Raw genomic sequence first — 22,677 nt, forward strand, 5'->3', positions numbered from 1 at the left:
TGACAACTACCCTGGTGCCCCCCTGCAAATAGTCAAAACCGCCTCATTCCCTGCATCTTGCCCTTAAAGGGTCCAGGCTGTGGGGCAGAGCGGGACTGTTGTTGAGGCCAGTGCTTTTGGTTTCTCAGCCTCTTGTAAGGGGGCTCACATCTGTTCTGTGCAGGGTAAGCAGACGTCTGCGGTTTGGCCTTGTCCTTAGCCAGAGGGACGTATAGGCCCAAGGTCTGCAGGGTGGTGCGAGAGTCTTTCATCCCATGCAGCCTGATGTCGATCTGTTCGGTGAACAGGACTTTCCCATCGAACGGCAGGTCCTGCATGAGGGACTGGGCCTCCGCCAAAAGCCCGGACAGGAGGAGCCATGATGCCCTGCGCTTGGAGATTGTGGAGACCATCAAGCGAGCTGCCGTATCTGCCGTGTCCAACGCTGCCTGCAGGGCAGCTTTGGCTGCAGTCACCCCCTCGTCCACCAGTGCCTTAAAGTCCTTCCTATCCCGCTCTGGGAGGAGTGGCTCAAACTTTGGGCAGGGACTCCCACAAATTAAAATCACATCGGCTCAGTAAGGCCTGATGGTTGGCCACCCTGAGATGAAAACTCAAAGAGCACTAAAGTTTTCTACCGAAAGTGTCTAGTCTCCTGGCGTCTTTTTCCTGGGGGTGGGCGCGGGCTGGCCCTGCCACTCCCAGTGGTTCACAGATTCCACTACAAGAGAGTTAGGTGCTGGGTAAAAGTAGAGGTATTTGTGGTTCTTGGCTGGAAAGAAATACTTCCTCTCAGCCTTCTTGGAAATCAGGGCCAAAGAGGCAGGAGTTAGCCACAAGGCATTGGAGTTGTTGGCTACTCCTTTGTGAAGGGGTAAAGCCACACAGTCCAGCACCGAGGGGGACAGTACATTAAAGAGGGAATCGGACAGGCCCTCCATCTCATCGGCCTGCAGCTGGAGGCTCGACGCTGCCCGCTTTAGCAGGTCTTGATGCGTCCTGAAGTCTTCCTGTGGAGCAGAGGGCGGCGGTGCCGTGATGGTGTCATCTGGTGCAGGAGAGGAGGCCAGCACTGGGCTGTGGGCCTCAGCCTGTGCCAGGGGATCAACCCCCAGGTCAGAGGCCAGGCACAGAGACGATGACTCATGACCTGTCGACTTGTCCCTCTACCTAGATGAAGCCGATGGGCCCTCGGATGCCCCAGCCACTGAGCGGGTTCCCGCCTGAGTGGGCATCGGCAGCCACGGTACCCATTGACACCACTGTCCCTGCCATGGGGCCCCTTGCCACTGTCCATGCTGAGGGCACGGTGGCGCTATCTGGTCCGGCTGAGCGGTACGGCCCAGCAAGGGGCGGCTGGGTGCCGAGGCCAAGGTCACCACCGACCGAATGGTACCATAGGAGCAGTGGGGGTGGCAGTGCCTACGATGCTGTCTTCCACGGGACTGGGACTTCGATGTCAAGGACCGGTACCCGCCGGAAGTACTGTCTCGAGACTTGCTTCAGCGCCTGGAGCTGCGGTGCGGGTGACGTGCGGCAGGAGCCCTGTGTGCAGCGCCTGACAGAGCGGGAGCTCCAGCCTTGACGTCAGTCGTGCCAAGACCGGCTACGATAGCTGCATCGTGAAGAGGAGCGCCTGCTTATCTCAGTGCCTGCGCGCGCTGCTGCATGCAATGGAGGGACCCGGGGACTCCTGCCCAGATGGAATCCTGGTTGGTGTCGAGGGTGGTGGACACGAACTGCAAGTGGACCGGTCGCTGCGTACCGAACAAGGTAGAGAGCGGTCTTCAGAGTGAGAGCTGCGCTGTGCTGGGGAGGCCTGTCGAGCGCCCAGCTGCGGTTTGCCTCGGGACCGGGGGCCCGCCACTGGGGGCGTCCCGGGCACCGGCAAGCTCAGAATGTCTCATGTGGCCTGCAGAGCCTCCAGCATTGATGGCATCCTGACCGCGGGAGAGGCGCGTGTCGGCGCTGCTGGGCTACTCCGCTCAGCACTAGTCGGAGGTTTTGAGCCCGGGGGGGACCGAGGGCTACCCAATGCAGGACCAGGCTCTCCCACTTCCTTCTCTCAGAGCCGCTGCGAAGTCGAGCTCTTCCTTTGTTTCTTGGAAGGGGAAAGGTGCGGACTGGTGGAGTGGGCTTCACTGTGCACCGACGATGCGAAGCCCGGTGCCGAGTCCACATGGGGTACTGGAGTTGGAGTGAGCGCCGATTCAATGAAGAGAGCACGAAGCCAGATGCCTCTCTCCTTCTTAGTTCGCAGCTTGAAAGACCTGCAGATCTTACAGCGTTCACTCACATGAGTTTCGCCCAAGCAGTGGAGACACTCAGCATGCGGATCACTCCTTGGCATGGAACAGTGACAGGAGTCACACAACTTGAAGCCTGGAGCACGGGGCACGCCCCGGGCCCACTCTAACAACTGAGAAACTACTTTCCACAAGTTACTAACAACTAGCTAAAGGTACCGCTAAGATCAACTGGAAAGGCTGCAGCAACGCTGGAGCAAGAAGTTCTGACGCACCTTCACTGGCGGCAAGAAGGAACTGAGGGTGGGGGGAGCTCTCGGCTCCCCTTATAGCACAATACAGAGGTGCCACTCCTCCCTATGGGTACTGCTAAGGGAAAAACTTCCTGCACCGGTGCACGTGGCACACACGCACACCTACTGCGGAATACACATGAGCAAGCACTTGAAGAATAAATATTACTACTTAATATACAATTTATATCCACTAATTATTAGAAATCTTTACTCAGGTTTAACAGTGGTGTAATAGATACACAGAATACTTATTTACAGCTGGGGTAGTACATTATTTTTTGTCAAGGTTCAAATTTCTTGGTCAAGGTATAGTCAAGATCCAGACACCCACCCACCTACCCAGCTCCTCTCCATAGCTCCTGATTGCACAACCAATTTCCTGCCAGCTCCCCACCTGACCTGACAGTAGGGTGACCTTATTTTCCTAAACTGAAAATGGGATGCACGGGGCTGGCTTGAGCCACCTGCTGTTGCCACACCCCTTCTTCCTCCAAATGGTCCTGTGCCCCCAACTGAGCCGAGTGGCAGAGATGTGGGCTGGAGGAAAAGGAATTGGTATGAGCTGGGATATATGCAGCAAAGGAGGGTGTGGGTGTGGGTGAGTACTTCTGAGCTCAGAGCCAGGCAGTGAAGCTGCTGGCCTTTGATCCAGCTAGTGGGGCAATGCCCCTCTCGGGACTGGGATAGCAGAGGGAGTGAAAGAGACTCTGGTAGTGGTAGGAAACAAGGAGACTCCAGAGAGTAGCCGTGGGGAGATGTGGGGAGGCCAGGATGTTGCAGAAGCGGATGACCGGAGGCAGACTGGGGAGGAAAAGAGGCCAGTTGGGGCGGGAGGGGGCTCTGTGGACCAGCCCCGAAGGATGGGGGTGGGAAGGGCGCTAGGCCAGGGTGGGGACACCGTGGACATGAGGCTAGGCAGGAGGAGTCCGAGTGGGGGAGGGGGGTGCTGTGCTAAACTCGATGCCCCAGCACAAGTGGATGCTGCGGGACCCTGTCAGGCACTTACCAGCCAGGTTGCCCAGTAGGGCCCAAGGCCGCTCCATAGTCCAGCCAGCCCCGCTGTCTCCAGGGAAAGCAGAGAAGAATTTGAATCAGGGCCCAGACAGCACTGCCCTCTGATTGAGTTGCAGAGTGAGCATGTGACACCACATCGTTCCCTGATTGGAGAGGCAGGGCGTAGTGGAGACACAATAAGCTGCTCACGGGGGGAGGGGTGTGTCACTGCTTCCCCCACACATCCCTGTGCTACTACCCGTGTGGCTGCGGCTGCACAAGCAGCCGCCAAGGACACACTGTGCCCTGCAACCCAGCCCAGCTGTTAGACCCCGGCTGGGGAGCAGCCATGGCGCCACACGGCTCCAACCTGTACGGTCCACTGAAAGTGTCTGGAAGTTCAGATTTGGCCCTCGGTCTCCCTATTGACTACCTCTGCCCTACAGTAACTGTGGTTCTTTGAGATGTTATCATCATGTTGGATCCCACGGTACATGTGCATATGCCTGATGTCCACAATCTCAGTATCTTTTGAACACCAATTGCCATGAGGGTTGTGCATGTGCTTTGCGCTTCCTCACACTACTCTGAGGGCATAAAGGATGGAGTGGTCAAGAGTCTCCCCCAGTCCCCTTGCAATTCATGCAAATGTAGATTCTCTGACTGTAAGGCCAATTCCTAAATCGCTATTTTATTTTTCCAGGGTTGTTGTTTGGCCTCCATGTTGGTACCTCTTCTTGTTTGTTAAGTTGGTGCCCTTTTGAAATTAAGGCAGTAATTGATCATATGTAACAACTGTAATCTGCCTAGAGACAGGAGGTTATATAAGGACTTAGCACACAGCACTCTGTGATGTCCACCCCAGTAGCAGCCGAGTATCTAATGTGTGTGATCCAAGCAGAGACGTCAAGTCAAGACCAAAAGACCATATAAGAAGAGCAGAAGACCTATTTACCTGTTGTTCCCGATCGTTCCTGATTTCCTGCGCTGTTCCTGTGTATTCCCGAGTTCCTGTCCCTGAGTCCTTGCATGATCCTGTTCTGTACTATGTTTGCCAGAGACATGGTGATGTATTAGTTTTCTTGCTTTATTGTATACCTACCAACCATCTGTATTGCTTGGGTTCCTTGGCTTCAAGCTTATTCGTTTGTTAACATCAGAGTCCTTTATTGCTTGTTCACTGTTATTGGTTATGGAATCCTTTGTTTAATAAACCTTGTTCTGTTCGCACCTTTACTTTTGCCTTCTAGTACACTGACAGTCATCATCACCTGCAGTGATAGATACGGAGGATGAGGGGGGAAGGGCGTGTATCTGGTTGACCTACTAGAGGATTTGTGTTGTAATAGTAACTTGACTAGCCCATTAACATGACCAGTGGGTAAATATGTAACAGGCCATTGAGAAACTTCAATACCTGCAGGTGAGACAAGACCAAGCGCAGCAGTATAGGATGATAGCAAGCCGAAACAATTGCAATGTGGACCTTAATGGAGCTGAACAAAAGGCCAGAGTGCTTTAAACGCAAAAAGAAATCAAGGATCTTCGGGATCAGAGCCGGCAACAGGTCCAGATTGTGTTGGGCTGCCCATATAGAGAACCCCTTCCATTCTGAGGAATAAATCCTTCTCGTACACAGGTCTTTCTGCACTGGATCAGGATCTCTTGGATCTCTTTCAAAGGTATTGAGCCAGCTAATATCTATGAAGTCAGATTAAATGACTTCAGGTTGCAGTGTTGTGCTTCTGTAAATCAGGTCCAGACATTCTGGGAGCTGGATAGGGGGATGGAGGGACATCTCTAGTAGGTCTGTCAGACAAAACTGTCTCAGCCAGTAGGGAGCTGCAAGGATGACCATGGCTTTGCCCTGCCTGATTTTTGGATTTCATCTTTGGAATCACGGGAATGGATATATGAGGCTTCAATTCCACAGTAGAAGGAAGGCATCCAGAAATGAACACTGGTTCATGCCCGCTGTGCAGCAAAAGTTCTGGAACTTGATGTTCTCCTTGGTGGTGAACAGGTCTATTGTGGGAATCCCCACCAATAAAATATCAGCTCAACGATGGATCTGATTTTATTTAGTTTACTAAACAACGGAAGTGACAGAACTCTGTACTCAAGAAAATAAGCTTTCACTGACATAAGAATGGCCATATTGGGTCAGACCAAAGGTCTATCTCACCCAGAATCCTCTCTCCCGACAGTGGCCAATGCCAGATGCCCCAGAGGGAATGAACAGAACAGATAATCATCAAGTGATCCATCCCGTCGCTCATTTCCAGCTTCTGGCAAACAGAGGCTAGGGACACCATCGCTGCTCATCCTGTCTAATAGCCATTGATGGACCTATCCTCCATTCATTTATGTAGTTTTTTTGAGCCCTGTGTGGTCAAAGTTCCTCCTCTACCTTGGTGGGTCTTGCGCTTATTGGCGTATTTGCTTGCCTTGGAGCTTCACGGCAGCCCTCAGCTTGGCCGTTTTTCTGAACCCACAGTCCAGTTCGACTCTTCCTGTGTCTGACTTGTGTCAGAAGTTGGGAGGTTTGGGGGGAACCCGGGCCCGCTCTCTACTCCGGGTCTTCATTGTCTCCAGAGGATTCCTGATTGTTCTGTTACCTTACCCAGGGAAAGGGGTCCTGATTAACCTGGGGCTAATATATCTTCCTTCTATTACTCTCCTGTGGCCATCTGGCCCGAGCTTGTCACACTTGTTATAGTCTTTGCTTTCAAAACATCCTCTGGCAGAGAGTTCCACAGGTTGACTGTGTGTAGTGTGAAGAAACCCAGTGGAAAGGGGCAAGGCAGCTTCCGAAGATCATAAGAGGCTTCACTTTGCTTCAAGTGTAGTTCCAGACATTCCCATCAAACCTGCGACCTCTAAGGTGGTGTTGGGTGCATGACAAAGGAGGGCGTCTCTTGGAGTACTGGGGTCTCTTTCTGGGTGAGTTCTCAGGTTGTGGACTCAGAGTATGATGGTGTTCTTCATTTCTGTTGAGACTGGTACTTGTAGGGCCTATAGCAGAGAGATAAGTATAAACTGCTAGTGATCGTAGCATGACCCTAGAATCTTTAAGTGAATGGAATTCCTCATACATTCAGTTTCTGAATAACTCCATCCCACAAACAGCAAACTCCCCAATGGTGTACTGCACCTCCTTAGGGATGTTAGACACTCATAATCAGGAGGCTCATTTCATGGTGAAAGCAGCAACCATTGACCTGGCAGTCAGGTCTGATGTATCCATGGCTATTTGTAAAACTGGTTTTGTAACCATCTGGCCTTCCTTTATAACGTCTTTCAATTCCTCAGTTTCCTGTGGGATTCTGATTAAGGAGGAGGTAATTCTCAAATAAGAAAATTCTGTTTCATGTAAGACAGCCTGGTAGTTTGAGATACAGTCAGTTGCGAAACAGCTGAGCAGCGAACAGCAGAGCAGCTAACAAAAGGAGTTTGCCTGGGATCTGCCTGAGAGGAGGTACGCTAAGGGCTGCATTAAGGAGGCTGTGTTGATGAGTATCTGAGTGTTTGTTGTGAGGACAGTGTGACTGTGTGCTTGATTGGTTGTTTGAAAAGGGGGGGAACTGGGTGTGCTTTGTTCCAGGTGAGCCTTAAGTGGGCCTGACTGCACAAAAAGCCAGTCAGTTGCGAACCAGCTGAGCAGCGAACAGCAGAGCAGCTAACAAAAGGAGTTTGCCAGGGAGTTTGCCTGGGGAGAGCCCACTGAGGCTTACATTTTGCCGGATTCTCTGAGTAATTACTACAACTCCTGAGGAAGCTCGTAGAAGGAAGGTAATATGGATGGGGGGGTGTTCAGCTGTTGTGACCTGCACTGGATGTGCTATGTTTGTCTTTCTTCCACAGGACAGATGCGACTTTGTCTATACAAAGTGCAAGCTGGTCTCCATACTGGAAGAGAAGGTTCAAGGTCTGGAGCAACAGGTATTGACCCTGTGTTGCATAAGAGAAACTGAAGATTTCCTGGACGGATGTCAGGATAGGCTTCTACGGGCACAAGGTTCTGAAGATTCAGAGCAGGCTGCACATCGGGGACAGAAGGATGGTGAAGAAATTTGGCATCATGTGACCTCCAGAAGAAAAAAGGGGAACGTCCATGTACCAGCAGGGCAGATACAGGTAAGTAACCGTTTTCATGTTCTCTCCACAGGTACTAATGCAGAGAGTGGACCAGATGATACGTCTGAGGGAAGGGAGCAGAAGGAGACTCTACCGATTGGAAGGCATGGGATGCACTGTCCTAGGGTTGGGGGTTCCACGACCACCACTCCCAAGAGAAGGAGGCGGGTGGTGGTGGTCAGGGACTCTCTCCTTGGGGCACTGAGTAATCTATCTGCCGCCCCGACCGGGAAAACCGAGAAGTCTGCTGCTTGCCAGGAGCTAAGATTCGCAGATTCGCGATGTGACGGAGAGACTGCCGAGACTCATCAAGCCCTAAGATCGCTACCCCTCCCTGCTTCTTCATGTGGGCACCAATGATACTGCCAAGAATGACCTTGAACGGATCACTGCGGACTACGTGGCTCTGGGAAGAAGGATAAAGGAGTTTGAGGTGCAAGTGGTGTTCTCGTCCATCCTCCCCGTGGAAGGAAAAGGCCTGGGTAGAGACCGTCGAATCGTGGAAGTCAACGAATGGCTACGCAGGTGGTGTCGGAGAGAAGGCTTTGGATTCTTTGACCATGGGATGGTGTTCCAAGAAGGAGTGCTAGGCAGAGATGGGCTCCACCTAACGAAGAGAGGGAAGAGCATCTTCGCAAGCAGGCTGGCTAACCTAGTGAGGAGGGCTTTAAACTAGGTTCACTGGGGGAAGGAGACCAAAGCCCTGAGGTAAGTGGGGAAGTGGGATACTGGGAGGAGGCACGAGCAGGAGCACGTGAGAGGGGAGGGCTCCTGCCTCATACTGAGAAAGAGGGGCGATCAGCAGGTTACTTCAAGTGCCTATATACAAATGCACAAAGCCTGGGAAACAAGCAGGGAGAACTGGAAGTCCTGGCACAGTCAAGGAATTATGGTGTGATTGGAATCACAGAGACTTGGTGGGATAACTCACATGACTGGAGTACTGTCATGGAGATGTAAGCTGTTCAGGAAGGACAGGAAGGGCAGAAAAGGTGGGGGAGTTGCACTGTATGTAAGAGAGCAGTATGACTGCTCAGAGCTCAAGTATGAAACTGCAGAAAAACCTGAGAGTCTCTGGATTAAGTTTAGAAGTGTGAGCAACAAGGGTGATGTCGTGGTGGGAGTTTACTATAGACAACCAGACCAGGGGGATGAGGTGGACGAGGCTTTCTTCCGGCAACTCGCAGAAGTTACTAGATTGCAGGCCCTGGTTCTCATGGGAGACTTCAATCACCCTGATATCTGCTGGGAGAGCTATACAGCGGTGCTCAGGCAATCCAGGAAGTTTTTGGAAAATGTAGGGGACAATTTCCTGGTGCAAGTGCTGGAGGAACCAACTAGGGGCAGAGCTCTTCTTGACCTGCTGCTCAAAAACCGGGAAGAATTAGTAGGGGAAGCAAAAGTGGATGGGAACCTGGGAGGGAGTGACCATGAAATGGTCGAGATCAGGATCCTAACACAAGGAAGAAAGGAGAGTAGCAGAATACAGACCCTGGACTTCAGAAAAGCAGACTTTGACTTCCTCAGGGAACTGATGGGCAAGATCCCCTGGGAGAATAACATGAGGGGGAAAGGAGTCCAGGAGAGCTGGCTGTATTTTAAAGAATCCTTATTGAGGTTACAGGGACAAACCATCCTGATGTGTCGAAAGAATAGTAAATATGGCAGGCGACCAGCTTGGCTTAACAGTGAAATCCTTGTTGCTCTTAAATACAAAAAAAAAGCTTACAAGAAGTGGAAGATTGGACAAATGACTAGGGATAAGTATAAAAATATTGCTCGGGCTTGCAGGAGTGAAATCAGGAAGGCCAAATCACACCTGGAGTTGCAGCTAGCAAGAGATGTTAAGAGTAACAAGAAGGGTTTCTTCAGGTATGTTAGCAACAAGAAGAAAGTCAAGGAAAGTGTGGGCCCCTTACTGAATGAGGGAGGCAACCTAGTGGCAGAGGATGTGGAAAAAGCTAATGTACTCAATGCTTTTTTTGCCTCTGTCTTCACGAACAAGGTCAGCTCCCAGACTACTGCACTGGGCAGCACAGCATGGGGAGAAGGTGACCAGCCCTCTGTGGAGAAAGAAGTGGTTCGGGACTATTTAGAAAAGCTGGACGAGCACAAGTCCATGGGGCCGGATGCGTTGCATCCGAGAGTGCTAAAGGAGTTGGCGAATGCCAACTGTCATTGGCCATTATCTTTGAAAACTCATGGCGATCGGGGGAGGTCCCAGGTGACTGGAAAAAGGCTAATGTAGTGCCCATCTTTAAAAAAGGGAAGGAGGAGGATCCTGGGAACTACAGGCCAGTCAGCTTCACCTCAGTCCCTGGAAAAATCATGAAGCAGGTCCTCAAGGAATCAATTCTGAAGCACTTAGAGGAGAGGAAAGTGATCAGGAACAGTCAGCATGGATTCACCAAGGGCAAGTCATGCCTGACTAATCTAATTGCCTTCTATGACAAGATAACTGGCTCTGTGGATGAAGAGAAAGCAGTGGACGTGTTGTTCCTTGACTTTAGCAAAGCTTTTGACACGGTCTCCCACAGTATTCTTGCCAGCAAGTTAAAGAAGTATGGGCTGGATGAATGGACTATAATGTGGACAGAAAGCTGGCTAGATTGTCGGGCTCAAAGGGTAGTGATCAATGGCTCCATGTCTAGTTGGCAGCCGGTATCAAGTGGAGTGCCCCAGGGGTCGGTTTTGTTCAATATCTTCAAAAATGATCTGGAGAATGGTGTGGATTGCACCCTCAGCAAGTTTGCAGATGACACTAAACTGGGAGGAGTGGTAGATACGCTGGAGGGCAGAGACAGGATACAGAGGGACCTAGACAAATTGGAGGATTGGGCCAAAAGAAATCTGATGAGGTTCAACAAGGACAAGTGCAGAGTCCTGCACTTAGGACGGAAGAATCCAATGCACCACTACAGACTAGGGACTGAATGGCTCGGCAGCAGCTCTGCAGAAAAGGACCTAGGGGTCACAGTGGACAAGAAGTTGGATATGAGTCAACAGTGTGCCCTTGTTGCCAAGAAGGCCAATGGCATTTTGGGATGTATAAGTAGGGGCATTGCCAGCAGATCGAGGGACATGATCGTTCCCCTCTATTCAACATTGGTGAGGCCTCGTCTGGAGTACTATGTCCAGTTTTGGGCCGCACACTACAAGAAGGATGTGGAAAAATTGGAAAGAGTCCAGCGGAGGGCAACAAAAATGATTAGGGGATTGGAACACATGACTTATGAGGAGAGGCTAAGAGAATTGGGGATGTTTAGTCTTCAGAAGAGAAGAATGAGGGGGGATTTGATAGCTGCTTTCAACTATCTGAAAGGGGGTTCCAAAGAGGATGGCTCTAGACTGTTCTCAGTGGTAGCAGATGACAGAACAAGGAGTAATGGTCTCAAGTTGCAGTGGGGGAGATTTAGGTTGGATATTAGGATAAACTTTTTCACTAAGAGGGTGGTGAAACACTGGAATGCGTTATCTAGGGAGGTGGTGGAATCTCCTTCCCTACAAGTTTTTAAGGTCAGGCTTGACAGAGCCCTGACTGGGATGATTTAGTCGGGGATCGGTCCTGCTTTGAGCAGGGGGTTGGACTAGATGACCTCCTGAGGTCCCTTCCAACCCTGATATTCTATGATTCTAAGTGTAGAGAGGTGGAAGAATATTACTTGTGTCCGAAAAGATTCCGCTTATGGTCTCCTCTTTCGGTGTGCCCTTAATGTTTATTTTTCTTCTTCCACAGATATCACTAGTGACCCTGAATGAGGATAGCCATAAAATGTTTTAAGTACCATTCTTCTGCCCTCTTTGATGTAGAAGGGAAAGTGGCCAGGGTCTGCCAAAGTTCCTGTGCTGGGCTGAGCACAGCCCCCACTAATGGGGAGGGCAATCCCAGTTGGAGTTAATTTCAGGATGTCAAAGAGCTTACAGAATATTACCTGGAATCACCAAGGTCTTGGGATCCAGAATCTCTTCAATCTGGGTCAATCTGTTCCAGGAGGTCCTGGAACACTTTTGAAATAGTCTGGTGGCAGTATTGTAGCTGTCGTTATTGCCTCAACCAGTGATGACAACTGCTGAAGCACCGCCAGTGCCATCTCAACCTGTTCAAAGAGACTGAAATCTGGCTCCAGCATGGAAGGTCTGGTTCATGATTCTGCTAGAACTTTTTAGTAAAAAGTGGGAGGGGGAATCTGCTTTGAGACAGGAGTAAAGGTAATCCCCAGTATGGGCAGGGCAGCATGTTGTACGGGTACTGGCTGGGTTGAGTTTGGCCAGTCCACTGCCACTTGTGTTTCATTTGTGGTGGAGCACTGAACAGGGAGCCCTCAGTATTTTCTGTTGGATCCTCTCCCAAACACAGGGGAGATGGCTCCCTGCTCGATGCTGGTGAGAACAAATGGCCAATGATCACAAGGAGCATATTTCCTTGAACAGAGGTGATAGAGTACGACATGATCTTGGTCCTAGGGGAGCCAGTGCCAACAATAGTCTCTATGCTGAGGATGTCTCAGGTGGGGATACACCCCCTCCAGTATATATGTTGTGGCAGTGATGGGTTCAATCCTTGGCGCTAGAGCTGGAAGGTATAGATGTTGGCGTCAAGATCAGTATCAGGACATTCCTTCTGTGTGTTCTGCCAGCAGAGCTTGTCTTTCTAGTCCTTGAAGCCACAGAGGGCTTTGAGGTTGTGTCTCTGGAAGACTGGTGTTTACGAACCTCCTGCTAAGACAGACCCATGTGATGTTTGGAGCTTTATTTCTGCCTATGCTCTGTCTGGCCCTGCCTCTCAATGACTGTCTCTGGTGTTGGGGGAATTGTCCAGGTCTGACAATACTGGACTGGTGTCAAGGCTGCTCGTGCCAGTGGATCTCGGTGCTTTCTTTGCTGCCTTTTTCCGCTACTGGACCACAGTGTGGGCTGCCTTCTCGAGGGGACACTAGCCAAGGGTGGTTTGGTAGTTTCAGTTTCCTCCAAATCAGCATAGACTGCTCTAGTAGACGCAGTCTGAAATGAAGGTCTATGGACTTCGTTTCTGGAGGAAAAGGAGTGGCAAACTGAACATACATCTGGGATTTGGCTTTCCCCACAGCAATTATGTGGCCATCTGTAAGTAGGATAAGACCGTCACATGAAGAGCAGGGTTTGAATCCAGATATCTTAGGGTCTATCTACACTGCAATGTAAGCCTGGGCTCAGACTCAGGCTTCAGCCCAAACCCCCTCTCCATCTACACACAAATCTCTCAGTCTTGGGCTCAAACCTAGGGTCCTAGGATCCTGCAGGGCTGAAGGGTTTGAGTCCGAGTCAAGCTGGGACCTAGGGTTCGAGCCCTATTGTTTTGCAGTGTTGACGCAGCCCTCCCCTCCCACCCCTCAACTTGAGTCCTGGAAATCCACCAAAAATATTCCACAATCCCATGAGTCAATTTCCTTTGTCCTCTCTAGCCCAAGAATCTCCACTTCACGGAAAGAAGCAGACCATGTATACCAGCAAATAGCAAAGAGGTTAGCAGTGTTGCAAATTTCCCACCTTGTGACCAGCACAGGGAGCAGAGTAAGCAGCTCAAGACTGAGTAAAGGAAAACCAGGGACCAGAACCACAGGTAACTCACCAACATCATGCTCATTTTATGATGAGTTTGACTGGATGCTCAGCACTGCGCCAAAGCCAGAGCCCTGGTGGTGACCAATGACCTGGTCAGCCAGGATGGTGACCTGTTAGCCCCAGAATCCAGCATGGGGACTGACAGGTGCGAGTGGCAGGCATCAAGTGAGAACAGAGAAGTGACTGTGTTGCTGAAACCGATTCCAGAAAAGGCTCTGGGGCAAGAGCAGCAACAGAACATCCTGAGGCCTCACTCAGAGGAGCTGTTTGATACCCCCCAAAGAACAGCCCGCTGCGCAGCCTGCAGCAGACACGGAAGGGACAGAAGCCACCCTTGAGTGCAGTAAGTTTCTGGCTCCATTTTAATGTTTATTAATACAGCAATGGGAGGAACTTCCATTCTATGAACCAATGCAAAAGTTATTAGAAGCCCCAGCTAGCAGCTCATATCAGCTAACAGAGGATTCTACGCCACCAGTATCTCCCCCTCCCCTTCTCCCTCCTCCCTCCCACTGGAGTTCTAAATGGCAACCAGGAAATAAATGCAAACAGTAAAAATGCACTGAAAGTGAATTTTTATTTAAGAAGGTACAGATTTTTGCCAGGGCATGCCTGTTTTTTAAAAATAACCTTACATTGCCATGTCTGTAAGTACACCACTCTATAACCACTCAACGGTGTAATGAGCCGCCTGGAACCAGCGAACTGCAGGGGGGGGAGGTGGAAATGTTTTCCATTTACAAATCTAGTCAATTTCAGTTAAAGGTAGTCCATGCAGTCCATAGGTGACAACATCGTTTATGCCAAATTCAACCGGGGTTTGAAATTCTGTCCAGAAATGTGACAGGGGAGAGGAGGGACGACGAGAAAGACACAGTCCCAGGTGCTGATAGCTGCAAACTTTTCCTAAAGCAGGAACTCCAGATAGGTAATCAGATCAGGGACGGGGGTATTTTCTAAGGCCATCCCAGCTGTTGACCAGCCCACTCCACTCAGAGATGCGTTGTTCAGTCATTATATGTTTGAATACTTCAGCTACATACATGGGAGGTTTCCCACCAGCAGCTTAAAATAACATCTCCCTCTCTGACAATTGGGCACCACAAGAACTATTATGTCCTCCAAAATGCAGAAGGCCTGAAATAGAAAAAACTTTTGTAGCATGGCCACTGATGGCACACACCCCAAACCCACGTAGTTCTTCAATTTTTAGAAAACAAAAAACAGATCTGAATTTTTAACTTACAATTGTCTCAGCACTTCTTTCGCTGAGGTGAACCAGGCTGTGTCCAGGGAGCTTCTCTGGTATGAAGCATCCCTCTCATAATATACTGAAGTTCAGTTTTCAAAAGTAACTTTTCTGTGCTCCTGCACTGACCTATTTGAGACAACTACCCTTTGGGTCTTGTCCTGTTCCAGGCCCCATGACCTCTAGTGGCTGCAGTATCTCCACAGCTTGCCCACATGCAGTAGAAGTCTGGACCAACATACCTTCATGGACCATTCCAAGAGGAAGCATTTCCATGATGAACTTATGGCTGAAGCTCTGGAGAGGGTCAACAAGCAGTCCAGTACCAAAGAGACAGAGAGACATGGCTAGAGGAAAGGCATAGTGAGAGGCAAAAGGAAAGGTTCAGGCTGGATGCACAGCTTGAGGACAGGGTTTCAGCACGGGAGCAGGCACTTCGCCACCATTCCTGTTCCAGGAACTGCGAAGCAAGGGAAGAGGGCAGAGCTCAGCAGAAAGAACTGTTTGAATGACTCATATCACTAATGGCTGCAAGAGTCAACTGTGCAGTATCCCTAAGCATCTTGGAAAACTCTGTGGCTGGGTGTGGCCCATGCAATCGGGACAACAAGATCAGCTGGACAGAGCAACTTTGCCCCATGTAGCCCTCCATATTTACCCCATCCTCTTTAGATGCCTCCACCCCCCCCCCTTTGACAGCAAGAGCACAGCAAATAGGGAAGAAAGGGAAAGGAAAACAGAGGTCATGCAATGGTAGGGGTTTTCTGTCATGTACATGGTTTCACTGTTTGCTTTTGTTCATGCACTTTGTTGGTGGTTTTGGTTTGGGGTTTTTGGGGATTTTTTGAAGGTTCTGTTGTTCCTGGTGTTTTGGAGTGGTAATGGCAGATGGCATGCCGGGCAATGGGTTATTGTTGTACTTTTCTAATACATGTTTATAAATAAAGCTTTTTATTTTATCAAAGAAGTGTATATTATCACTACATCACATCATACAATGTGTATTTAAAATAAGAAAGGGAAACATATGATCAGGGACAATTAGGAATTAGTATGCAAACACTATTCCTTAATACATTTGTTTACATCAATCCATTCTTCAGTCACTTCCTTACATCAATCCAAACTGTGAATCAATGCCAGACCTCCCACCACGCTACATTTGATAAGTGGTCACGTCATTCATAAGTCGATTGCCATGCAGTCAACCCCCACCCCTCCCCAACCACTGTAACTCCCCAAAACCTATGAGCCCCATATCCCTGCCTCAAAAAGCACATTCATAAAGCTACCATTCTATACCACTGAAAGTGTAATTAACTTCTTTTGCCAGGGTCTCTGAAATCAGAGTACAGTTTCATATACCAAGGAAAAAAGGGGTACTCAGGGTACCCCAGAAAACCATGGGGACACGGACTCCATTTATGACACCATCATTTGGTGGGAATAGTGTCCCAGTCTGTCACAAATATAGACTCCAGAATGGGGGGGAAAAAAAAACCCTGGCATTGTGAACTTTCCCAGTACAACCCACATTGTTATTAATATGTCAACCTCTGTGGTCCATAAGGCCTGCATAACAATGAAGTAGTACCCTTTGTGGTTTATGTACTCATGTGCTCTTTGAGGAGGGCAAACTATGGGCACATGAATTTCACCGATGGCCCTGGTGCAGTTTGGAAACCTCATTCTCTCAAAGCCAGCAGTTACTTCAGGAATATCAGTTATATCCGCTACTGCGGAGTAAACCATACACCTAATTGCCTCAAAAACCTCAGCCACCATTTTACCCACAGTCAACTTTCCATCATCAACTTGGTTGGCAATGGACATGTAGCAGTCTGGAGAGGCCAGGTTCTATAGGGTTACAGCAACCAACGAAGCAGGAACATCATCCTCATGCATGAGGTCTTCACAGTGGAGGGTCCGGGTAAGCTGCTCACAAAGCTCCAGAAATGTAGCTTTCTTCATGTGAAAGTTCTGGATCAACTGCTGGTCATCTCAGCTCTGCAAGATGATGTGGTCCCACCAGTCTGTGTTTGTGACTGTGCTCCAGAAGCACTGGACCTCATAGCACGCATCAGTGGCTGTGGGAAGTATCATAAGCAGCATCAGCCAGTTTGGGTCTGCCGTGTCTGTCTCCTCCGCCTCTTCCTTGTGCTCCATCATAGGCTCTGACAGGTGCCTTTGGTGAGGTTACAAGACGCGATCAAAACGTCCACCAGCACCTGATGGAAGCTCTGCCTGTTTCCAGACACAGGAGTGAAAGCTCAAGCAGGAGAAGTTCTTCAAAAGACACCGTCCTCCACATTGCTGGGTATGGTAGCTGGGAGTGCACAGACCAAAATGACTGAATAGCCTGCCAACACATCCTACAGAGCAAAATTTCCTGAAACATGCATGGTGGACAGTCAAGTTTTCCTATAGAGCACCATCGTCAAAGCGCTGGACTGGCCACATTTCGGGAGGGAGTCTGGGATACGGTTGGTTTCACTTGGGCCTGCATGATGCAGTGTGGACTCCAGAACCCCAGGTTCGAGCTCAGGTTAGAAAATTCTTAACATAGGGTTAACAATCTGTGAAGATGCTCAAGCCCTGGGTTCACTAACCCAGGGTGAGCTGACTCGAGTCCCAATAACCCTGGGCTTACATTGCAATGTAGACATACCATTAGAGTCCGTCACGATGCATGGCAGTTAGTATTACACACCTGACCCCACTGTACAGGGGGTTTGTTGAACCAGGTCATGGTTTGGGGTTTTGAAAAAAGGGGAACAAATTCTTCACAAGATGGTTTTGAAAATGAAGAGTAGCAAACACTAAAGACAGTAGCAGAATACACACCACGGAGCTCTCTCTCACTGCCAGGGGCAGCAAAAGGGAACTATCAGATGGTCATGGCCACTCTGCCTTTTATGCCCTCACATGTGAGCATGAGGCAGCACGCGCAGGCCCAGCAGCCACTGCTATTAAAAAGACTCCAATCTCACATGCTCGAGGCACATGCGTACTACAGTGGAATCCAAATTGACACATTCAAAGAACTAAAAATTATTATAAATAATTATGTTTCTAATACACTATATATAGATTGCCAAAATTAGATGGGCTTCATCAATGCAAGTGAAATATTTATATAATTTATATCATAATAAATATTTGCATCTTTCTTGTTTTATTTAAATAGTTCCTGAACTAGTTCTATTATTTACTACATCAGCAGCACAAAACACAACTTTCACTATGAGAAATTCAGCCTGGATACTTCATAAGAACAGTACCACTTTTGGTCTTAATATGTGCAACACTGTACATAAAAGACAATGTAAAGTACAGTAACCGAAAGTGAAATACCACCAATGATTAAAAATGTGTTTCATAAGCAAGCTCAACAATTTCTCCTCTTCTTTTTTTTTTTTAAACAGTTTCCAACATGTTTAGTAGCTTTTAATATTTATGACAAGTGTTTCATATAAACATTTTGGGCCAGATTCTGACAGACTCTTACATATGTGCAGAGAAAGGTGGGGGGGAGAGGAAAAAGTACTCAAAAAAACTCCTCACTCTCTTTGCACCCCACACACAAGCCTTGTCATAAATCACATTTCCTGACTTCATAGTGCAGCGACTGGTCTCTGTTAGTGTTCTGGTGGGCAACCACCACCCAAAAGGAACACGATCCTGTTCTCCTTCTGCATTAGTCTGCAAGGCAAGACCAGTATGCCAGGACTAGCATGCTACACCCAGTGAAAAGGTAGCAGGCATGGAGGAATTCTACCAGCTGCTACAATTATATCGTTATGGACTTTATCATTCCTGTGTGGCAGTTTCATGCTGGAATGGTATGGAGTTGTCACATCCCAGACATCTCCAGGAGAAATTTTGTTTCCAGAAGGCTTATTTCCACTGGGATCGCCCCATCCAGTAGATAGTTTTACACCATCCCAACCCAGAACTGTGCCTAATAGGCATGACAGAACCTTTAATGATGTAATTGTGATGAATGACTTATTTTATTTTGTCTCTGATTTGTTACTGTTTGTATGCACTGTAAGTTATTTATTATTTAAAAGTATCTTCCACTGCAGAATAGCCACAAGCTATTTGTATTATCAGCATTAAAATCCCCCCTTCCCCACCCCCCAGCTTTTTTTTTTTTTTAAATCGTAGAGAGAAAGCGTATTTGTGAAATTCAGGACGCTAAATTTTCATCTTTCATAAATGGAAATACTTTCAGAGGAGACCTTAAAAACAGAGGTCCTGTCTGGCACACATGAACATTAAAGATCTCATGGCACTTGTTGCAAGAACAGAGGTTTGCATCAGTGAACTCAATAAAAATTTTCACATTCATATCCACACAGGCCCTCCCCACAGGATACTGTTCATCAGTGTATCAACTGGTTGCTAACGTCCACTTCAAATATGGTTACGTTTCTGAGGTGCTTTATGGTGTAAGAACACCTTAAGAATCTATCAGGGAGAGATGTTCTATCATCTACAGCATATTATATGAATATAAAATAGATTATATCACGACATATTTCTAATCAAAATGAATATGTTGTTAAGTCTGTGAAGATTATCATTTATTATTACTAAAGGTAAACATCACAAAGACCTATTCTGATTTACCTACCTAAACAAATTATTATTTAACACATTTCATTTATGGCCAGAGTGAGAAAACCCTGTAGACATGCACGGGCAGTAGGGGGTGGACAGAAGCAGCCTGCATTTTCTTTGTGGCCTCTCATCAATCCCCTACCCAGAGAAATTAGAAAACAACCCACATAACTGCAGTCCTTGCCAGGGGGCATAGAGAGGAGTCACAATCATAGTCCATTCCTCTCCACAACAGATGAAGAAGAGGAATGCAAGCATTAAGAAGTGGGGCATCACTCACAGTCCCCCATGCATCTAAAAACTTTGAGACCTATAGTTATTAAAGCTCTCACTAGAGTGGACTTCTGCATTGCCTCCAATACAGCATTGTGATTTAATGCCACTTCATGATCAATACCTCTCACTAAATAAGGATATTAAGATATAGCTAAAAACGTACAGAGAATTAACTTAATTTTAGGGAAGAAGGGAAATTGTAGCATGATGTCCGTACTTACCTCTGAATTTGAGCCACCATCATATGCACTGGTAGCCAATCGGGCCAAGTTGCATAAATGTTGAAACAGGTTCAGACCAGTCATACTAATAGTTTCAGGTTTTAGCTGTGGCATCTAAATAAAATAAACATGCCTTAGTATGAAAAGAAAATTGACAATGATACAGATGACAATGATTTCAGGGCACTTATTCTCTCAAAACACACAATAACTTCACTACCACCACAAAACAGACTTTAAAATTATAAGGTCAGTAAAGTTTTGTTTTAGCAAAAGATGTGAATCTCTTTGCACAGACAAAGCCACCAATGATGACAATCCTCCCCAATGGACCCCCCTTGAATTGGTGCTGGAAACTGTTTAGACTGGACAACATTTTCAGCACTGTAACATTAGCACTTAAACTGTTGTCATCAACAGGATAATTTGCTAACATACCTGACTCTTCAGGGTTTAAAAACAACTAGGGTACCTATGGACAATGGAATTGCATACCAAGATGTAACAGTCTTACTTTATATAATTAGCAGAGTACATAGAAAAAAAGATAATACATGGCCTACTGTAAGTTCCATTACAGTATGACCATTACCACATAAAACTAATTGATATATATTGTAAGTTTTGCTGAAGATGAATGAAACAATTTGCTAAAGTGCAGGACTTGTTGGAGTACATTCTGATTTGCACATAGAAGTGTGGCTAAAGAATTCTATGTATCAAAAGAAGGGAAAAATTCTACTTTTCAGCCTTGTATTTGTAATTTCCAAGTATATCATCAGGGGAATATAATTTTATTTTACTGGATTGAAGTAACATGGTTCAAATTAAACGCTCCATCCTGGACACGAAATCTTTAGTTATCAATTTGATTACCTAAGAAAACATACTTCCTACTTTACAAACTGAAGAGAGAGGGAGTGAGAAGTCTAATGTAAAAATAGATTAAATTGGGGGGTTAAGAAAAGGGAAATGACATTCTCCCCCTTCTCCCACCCCCTGCTTAAATAAAGAGGGATACACAATCCATGCTGTATACCAAGGAAGAAAAGGGACAGAAAGTCACTAGCAAAAAAGGTTTTCAATGGCTGATTACTATGCAATTAGTAATCCTGCTCCATGTGATAAACCAGAATAGTCACGGTTTTAGCAAAGGGAGTGGGTGTGTCAGAAAGAAGGGTGGCAGACAACAGGTATCTTCCCTCAAAGTCAGTGGAGCAGTAACAGTCAATTTGCAGCCACTACTAAAGTCCTAAGCTTTCTGCTGCTCCTGTGCCTCCACTCCACAGAAGGCAAGAACAGTAGATCCATATACTGGCAAACCTCCTCTTCCCGCAGCTTGGCTCTGGTCTGTCCCGAAACCCGACTCCATCGATATGCACAGAGAGACACTGCCGACTAGAAATCTAAGACAGGCAGAGGGGATGGGATGGACACCGGGATGGGATGGACACCTGAATAGGATTCCCCTCCACCTCACAATGCAGAAGAATAGTTCCATTGCACCTGGCACCTACCATTGCTGCAGAAAGGGCAGGATTTCCCACAGAAGTAACTTTAAATATATTAAAATCACTTTGATACAGAAAAAAAAATTTAAACTCGAATGAAGTTCAATTAAAAACTGTTTTCATATACCTTTTCTAAGAAAAGATGCTTGTAGGTTTCCATTCCCATAGCATGCTGATCTTTACTTCGTACTTGATTTAAGAACCAGTGTAATGCATCATCATAGCACTCAGAATCTTCTACTAAACAATGCCATAAAATGTCGACTTGTTCTAAACTCAACCCTAGAAATAAAATGTTGTAAATGCTTCTTTATAATGTCATATAAATTTGCATATTCTATCTAAAACAGGACAAGAGGTAGAAAAGGCATAAAACCCTTTGTCAGGATGATAAGTTTTAAAAATATGTCTAGCAGCAGAACCACCTTTTATCTCCCATACGTAGCAATCAACGGACAAGCATCTCTCTCTCTGGCATTTTTGTGCAGCGTGGAACTGAGTAGTTGCCATGGCTTTTTGTCCTTGATGATGTGAATATCCATACAAACACACCCAGGATTTCATTCCTATCGAACCGTAGGAGGTTTCTCACTTTATACATGTGTTTAGACACATTCTGGACTTCATTTTTGACTTGGAAATGGAGCTAGTGGTTAAGAATTATATATCACGATTTGATTGTTACTTCCTTCAAGGGGAGATCAATAAGCCACTTAGCTCTCATCAAAGCACTGGACTTCATTGGTTTGCACTCAGAAACTGGTGTTCCTGGTTAGGCTGCAGATTTCTTCAAGGGAGAACACTGTGGACTATTTTATCAATGGCACTGTAGGACATTATACTAATTTTTTGCCCTTGACTATTGATATTATGGCTCCTAAATACCCCTCTATTTGTGCCATTCTGAGGTCACCTTGATTCAGAGACAACCTATAACAGATGAACTATAAGGGGAAAGAGTCTAGCGTGCCATTGGTGGAAACTGAACTTGGAGTACGACCAACTGAGGCACAGAGAAATTGTGAGGTTCTGTGCCATACTGACAGCTAAGTAACCTTTCTTTTCTTACATCATGGTACCAATGAAGTCTTGATCAGCACAACAATTCTAAAAGTGAACAGTCTATTTATCCACAAGAACTCACTCACAATTAATATTTTCTCTATTTTAGGAATTTTCTATCTATTGTACTGCATCGACAAAATCAAAGAGATTATGGCAGCACAGCCATACCAGCAGGTGGCAATAATCGTAATATCGTCTTGAATTTTGGTTACTTTTGATGATGCAGATTCTGGAGGTACTTGGAAAGCTGCAGCCTACACACTGTTAGCTGGAACCACATGGCTACTAAAAGCATGACTGGACAAAAATGAGTGGTTGACTAAGTATCGCTTGTTACTGACAGTCTCACTAACTACTATCTTATCTCTAACTCTAATCTTTGTGGCAAAGCAACTGCAGAACCACCTAGAGTCCTCATATTTTCTTCACCCCTGTAAACTGGTATTAGGCCTGGGGATGATACAGACCCTCTATGTT

The 22,677-nt window shown here is 47.1% G+C and overlaps 1 protein-coding gene across 12 annotated transcripts in view; it reads right to left on the reverse strand.

Annotated features, from left to right (window-relative positions):
• The window catches only part of USP34 (ubiquitin specific peptidase 34), a 266,169-nt gene that overhangs the window by 143,408 nt on the left and 100,084 nt on the right, over positions 1 to 22,677 (reverse strand). For all 12 annotated transcript variants that reach the window (XM_073339379.2, XM_073339385.2, XM_073339383.2 and 9 more), the window contains 2 exons: positions 21,263 to 21,417; positions 19,625 to 19,738 (listed from right to left, as the gene is read on the reverse strand). In XM_073339379.2, coding sequence (XP_073195480.1) covers positions 19,625 to 19,738; positions 21,263 to 21,417 — 269 coding nt within the window. The remainder of the gene's footprint in view (positions 1 to 19,624; positions 19,739 to 21,262; positions 21,418 to 22,677) is intronic.

This window comes from Lepidochelys kempii, chromosome 3 (assembly GCF_965140285.1).
Source record: "Lepidochelys kempii isolate rLepKem1 chromosome 3, rLepKem1.hap1, whole genome shotgun sequence".
In the NCBI taxonomy this organism is placed as follows: domain Eukaryota; kingdom Metazoa; phylum Chordata; order Testudines; family Cheloniidae; genus Lepidochelys; species Lepidochelys kempii.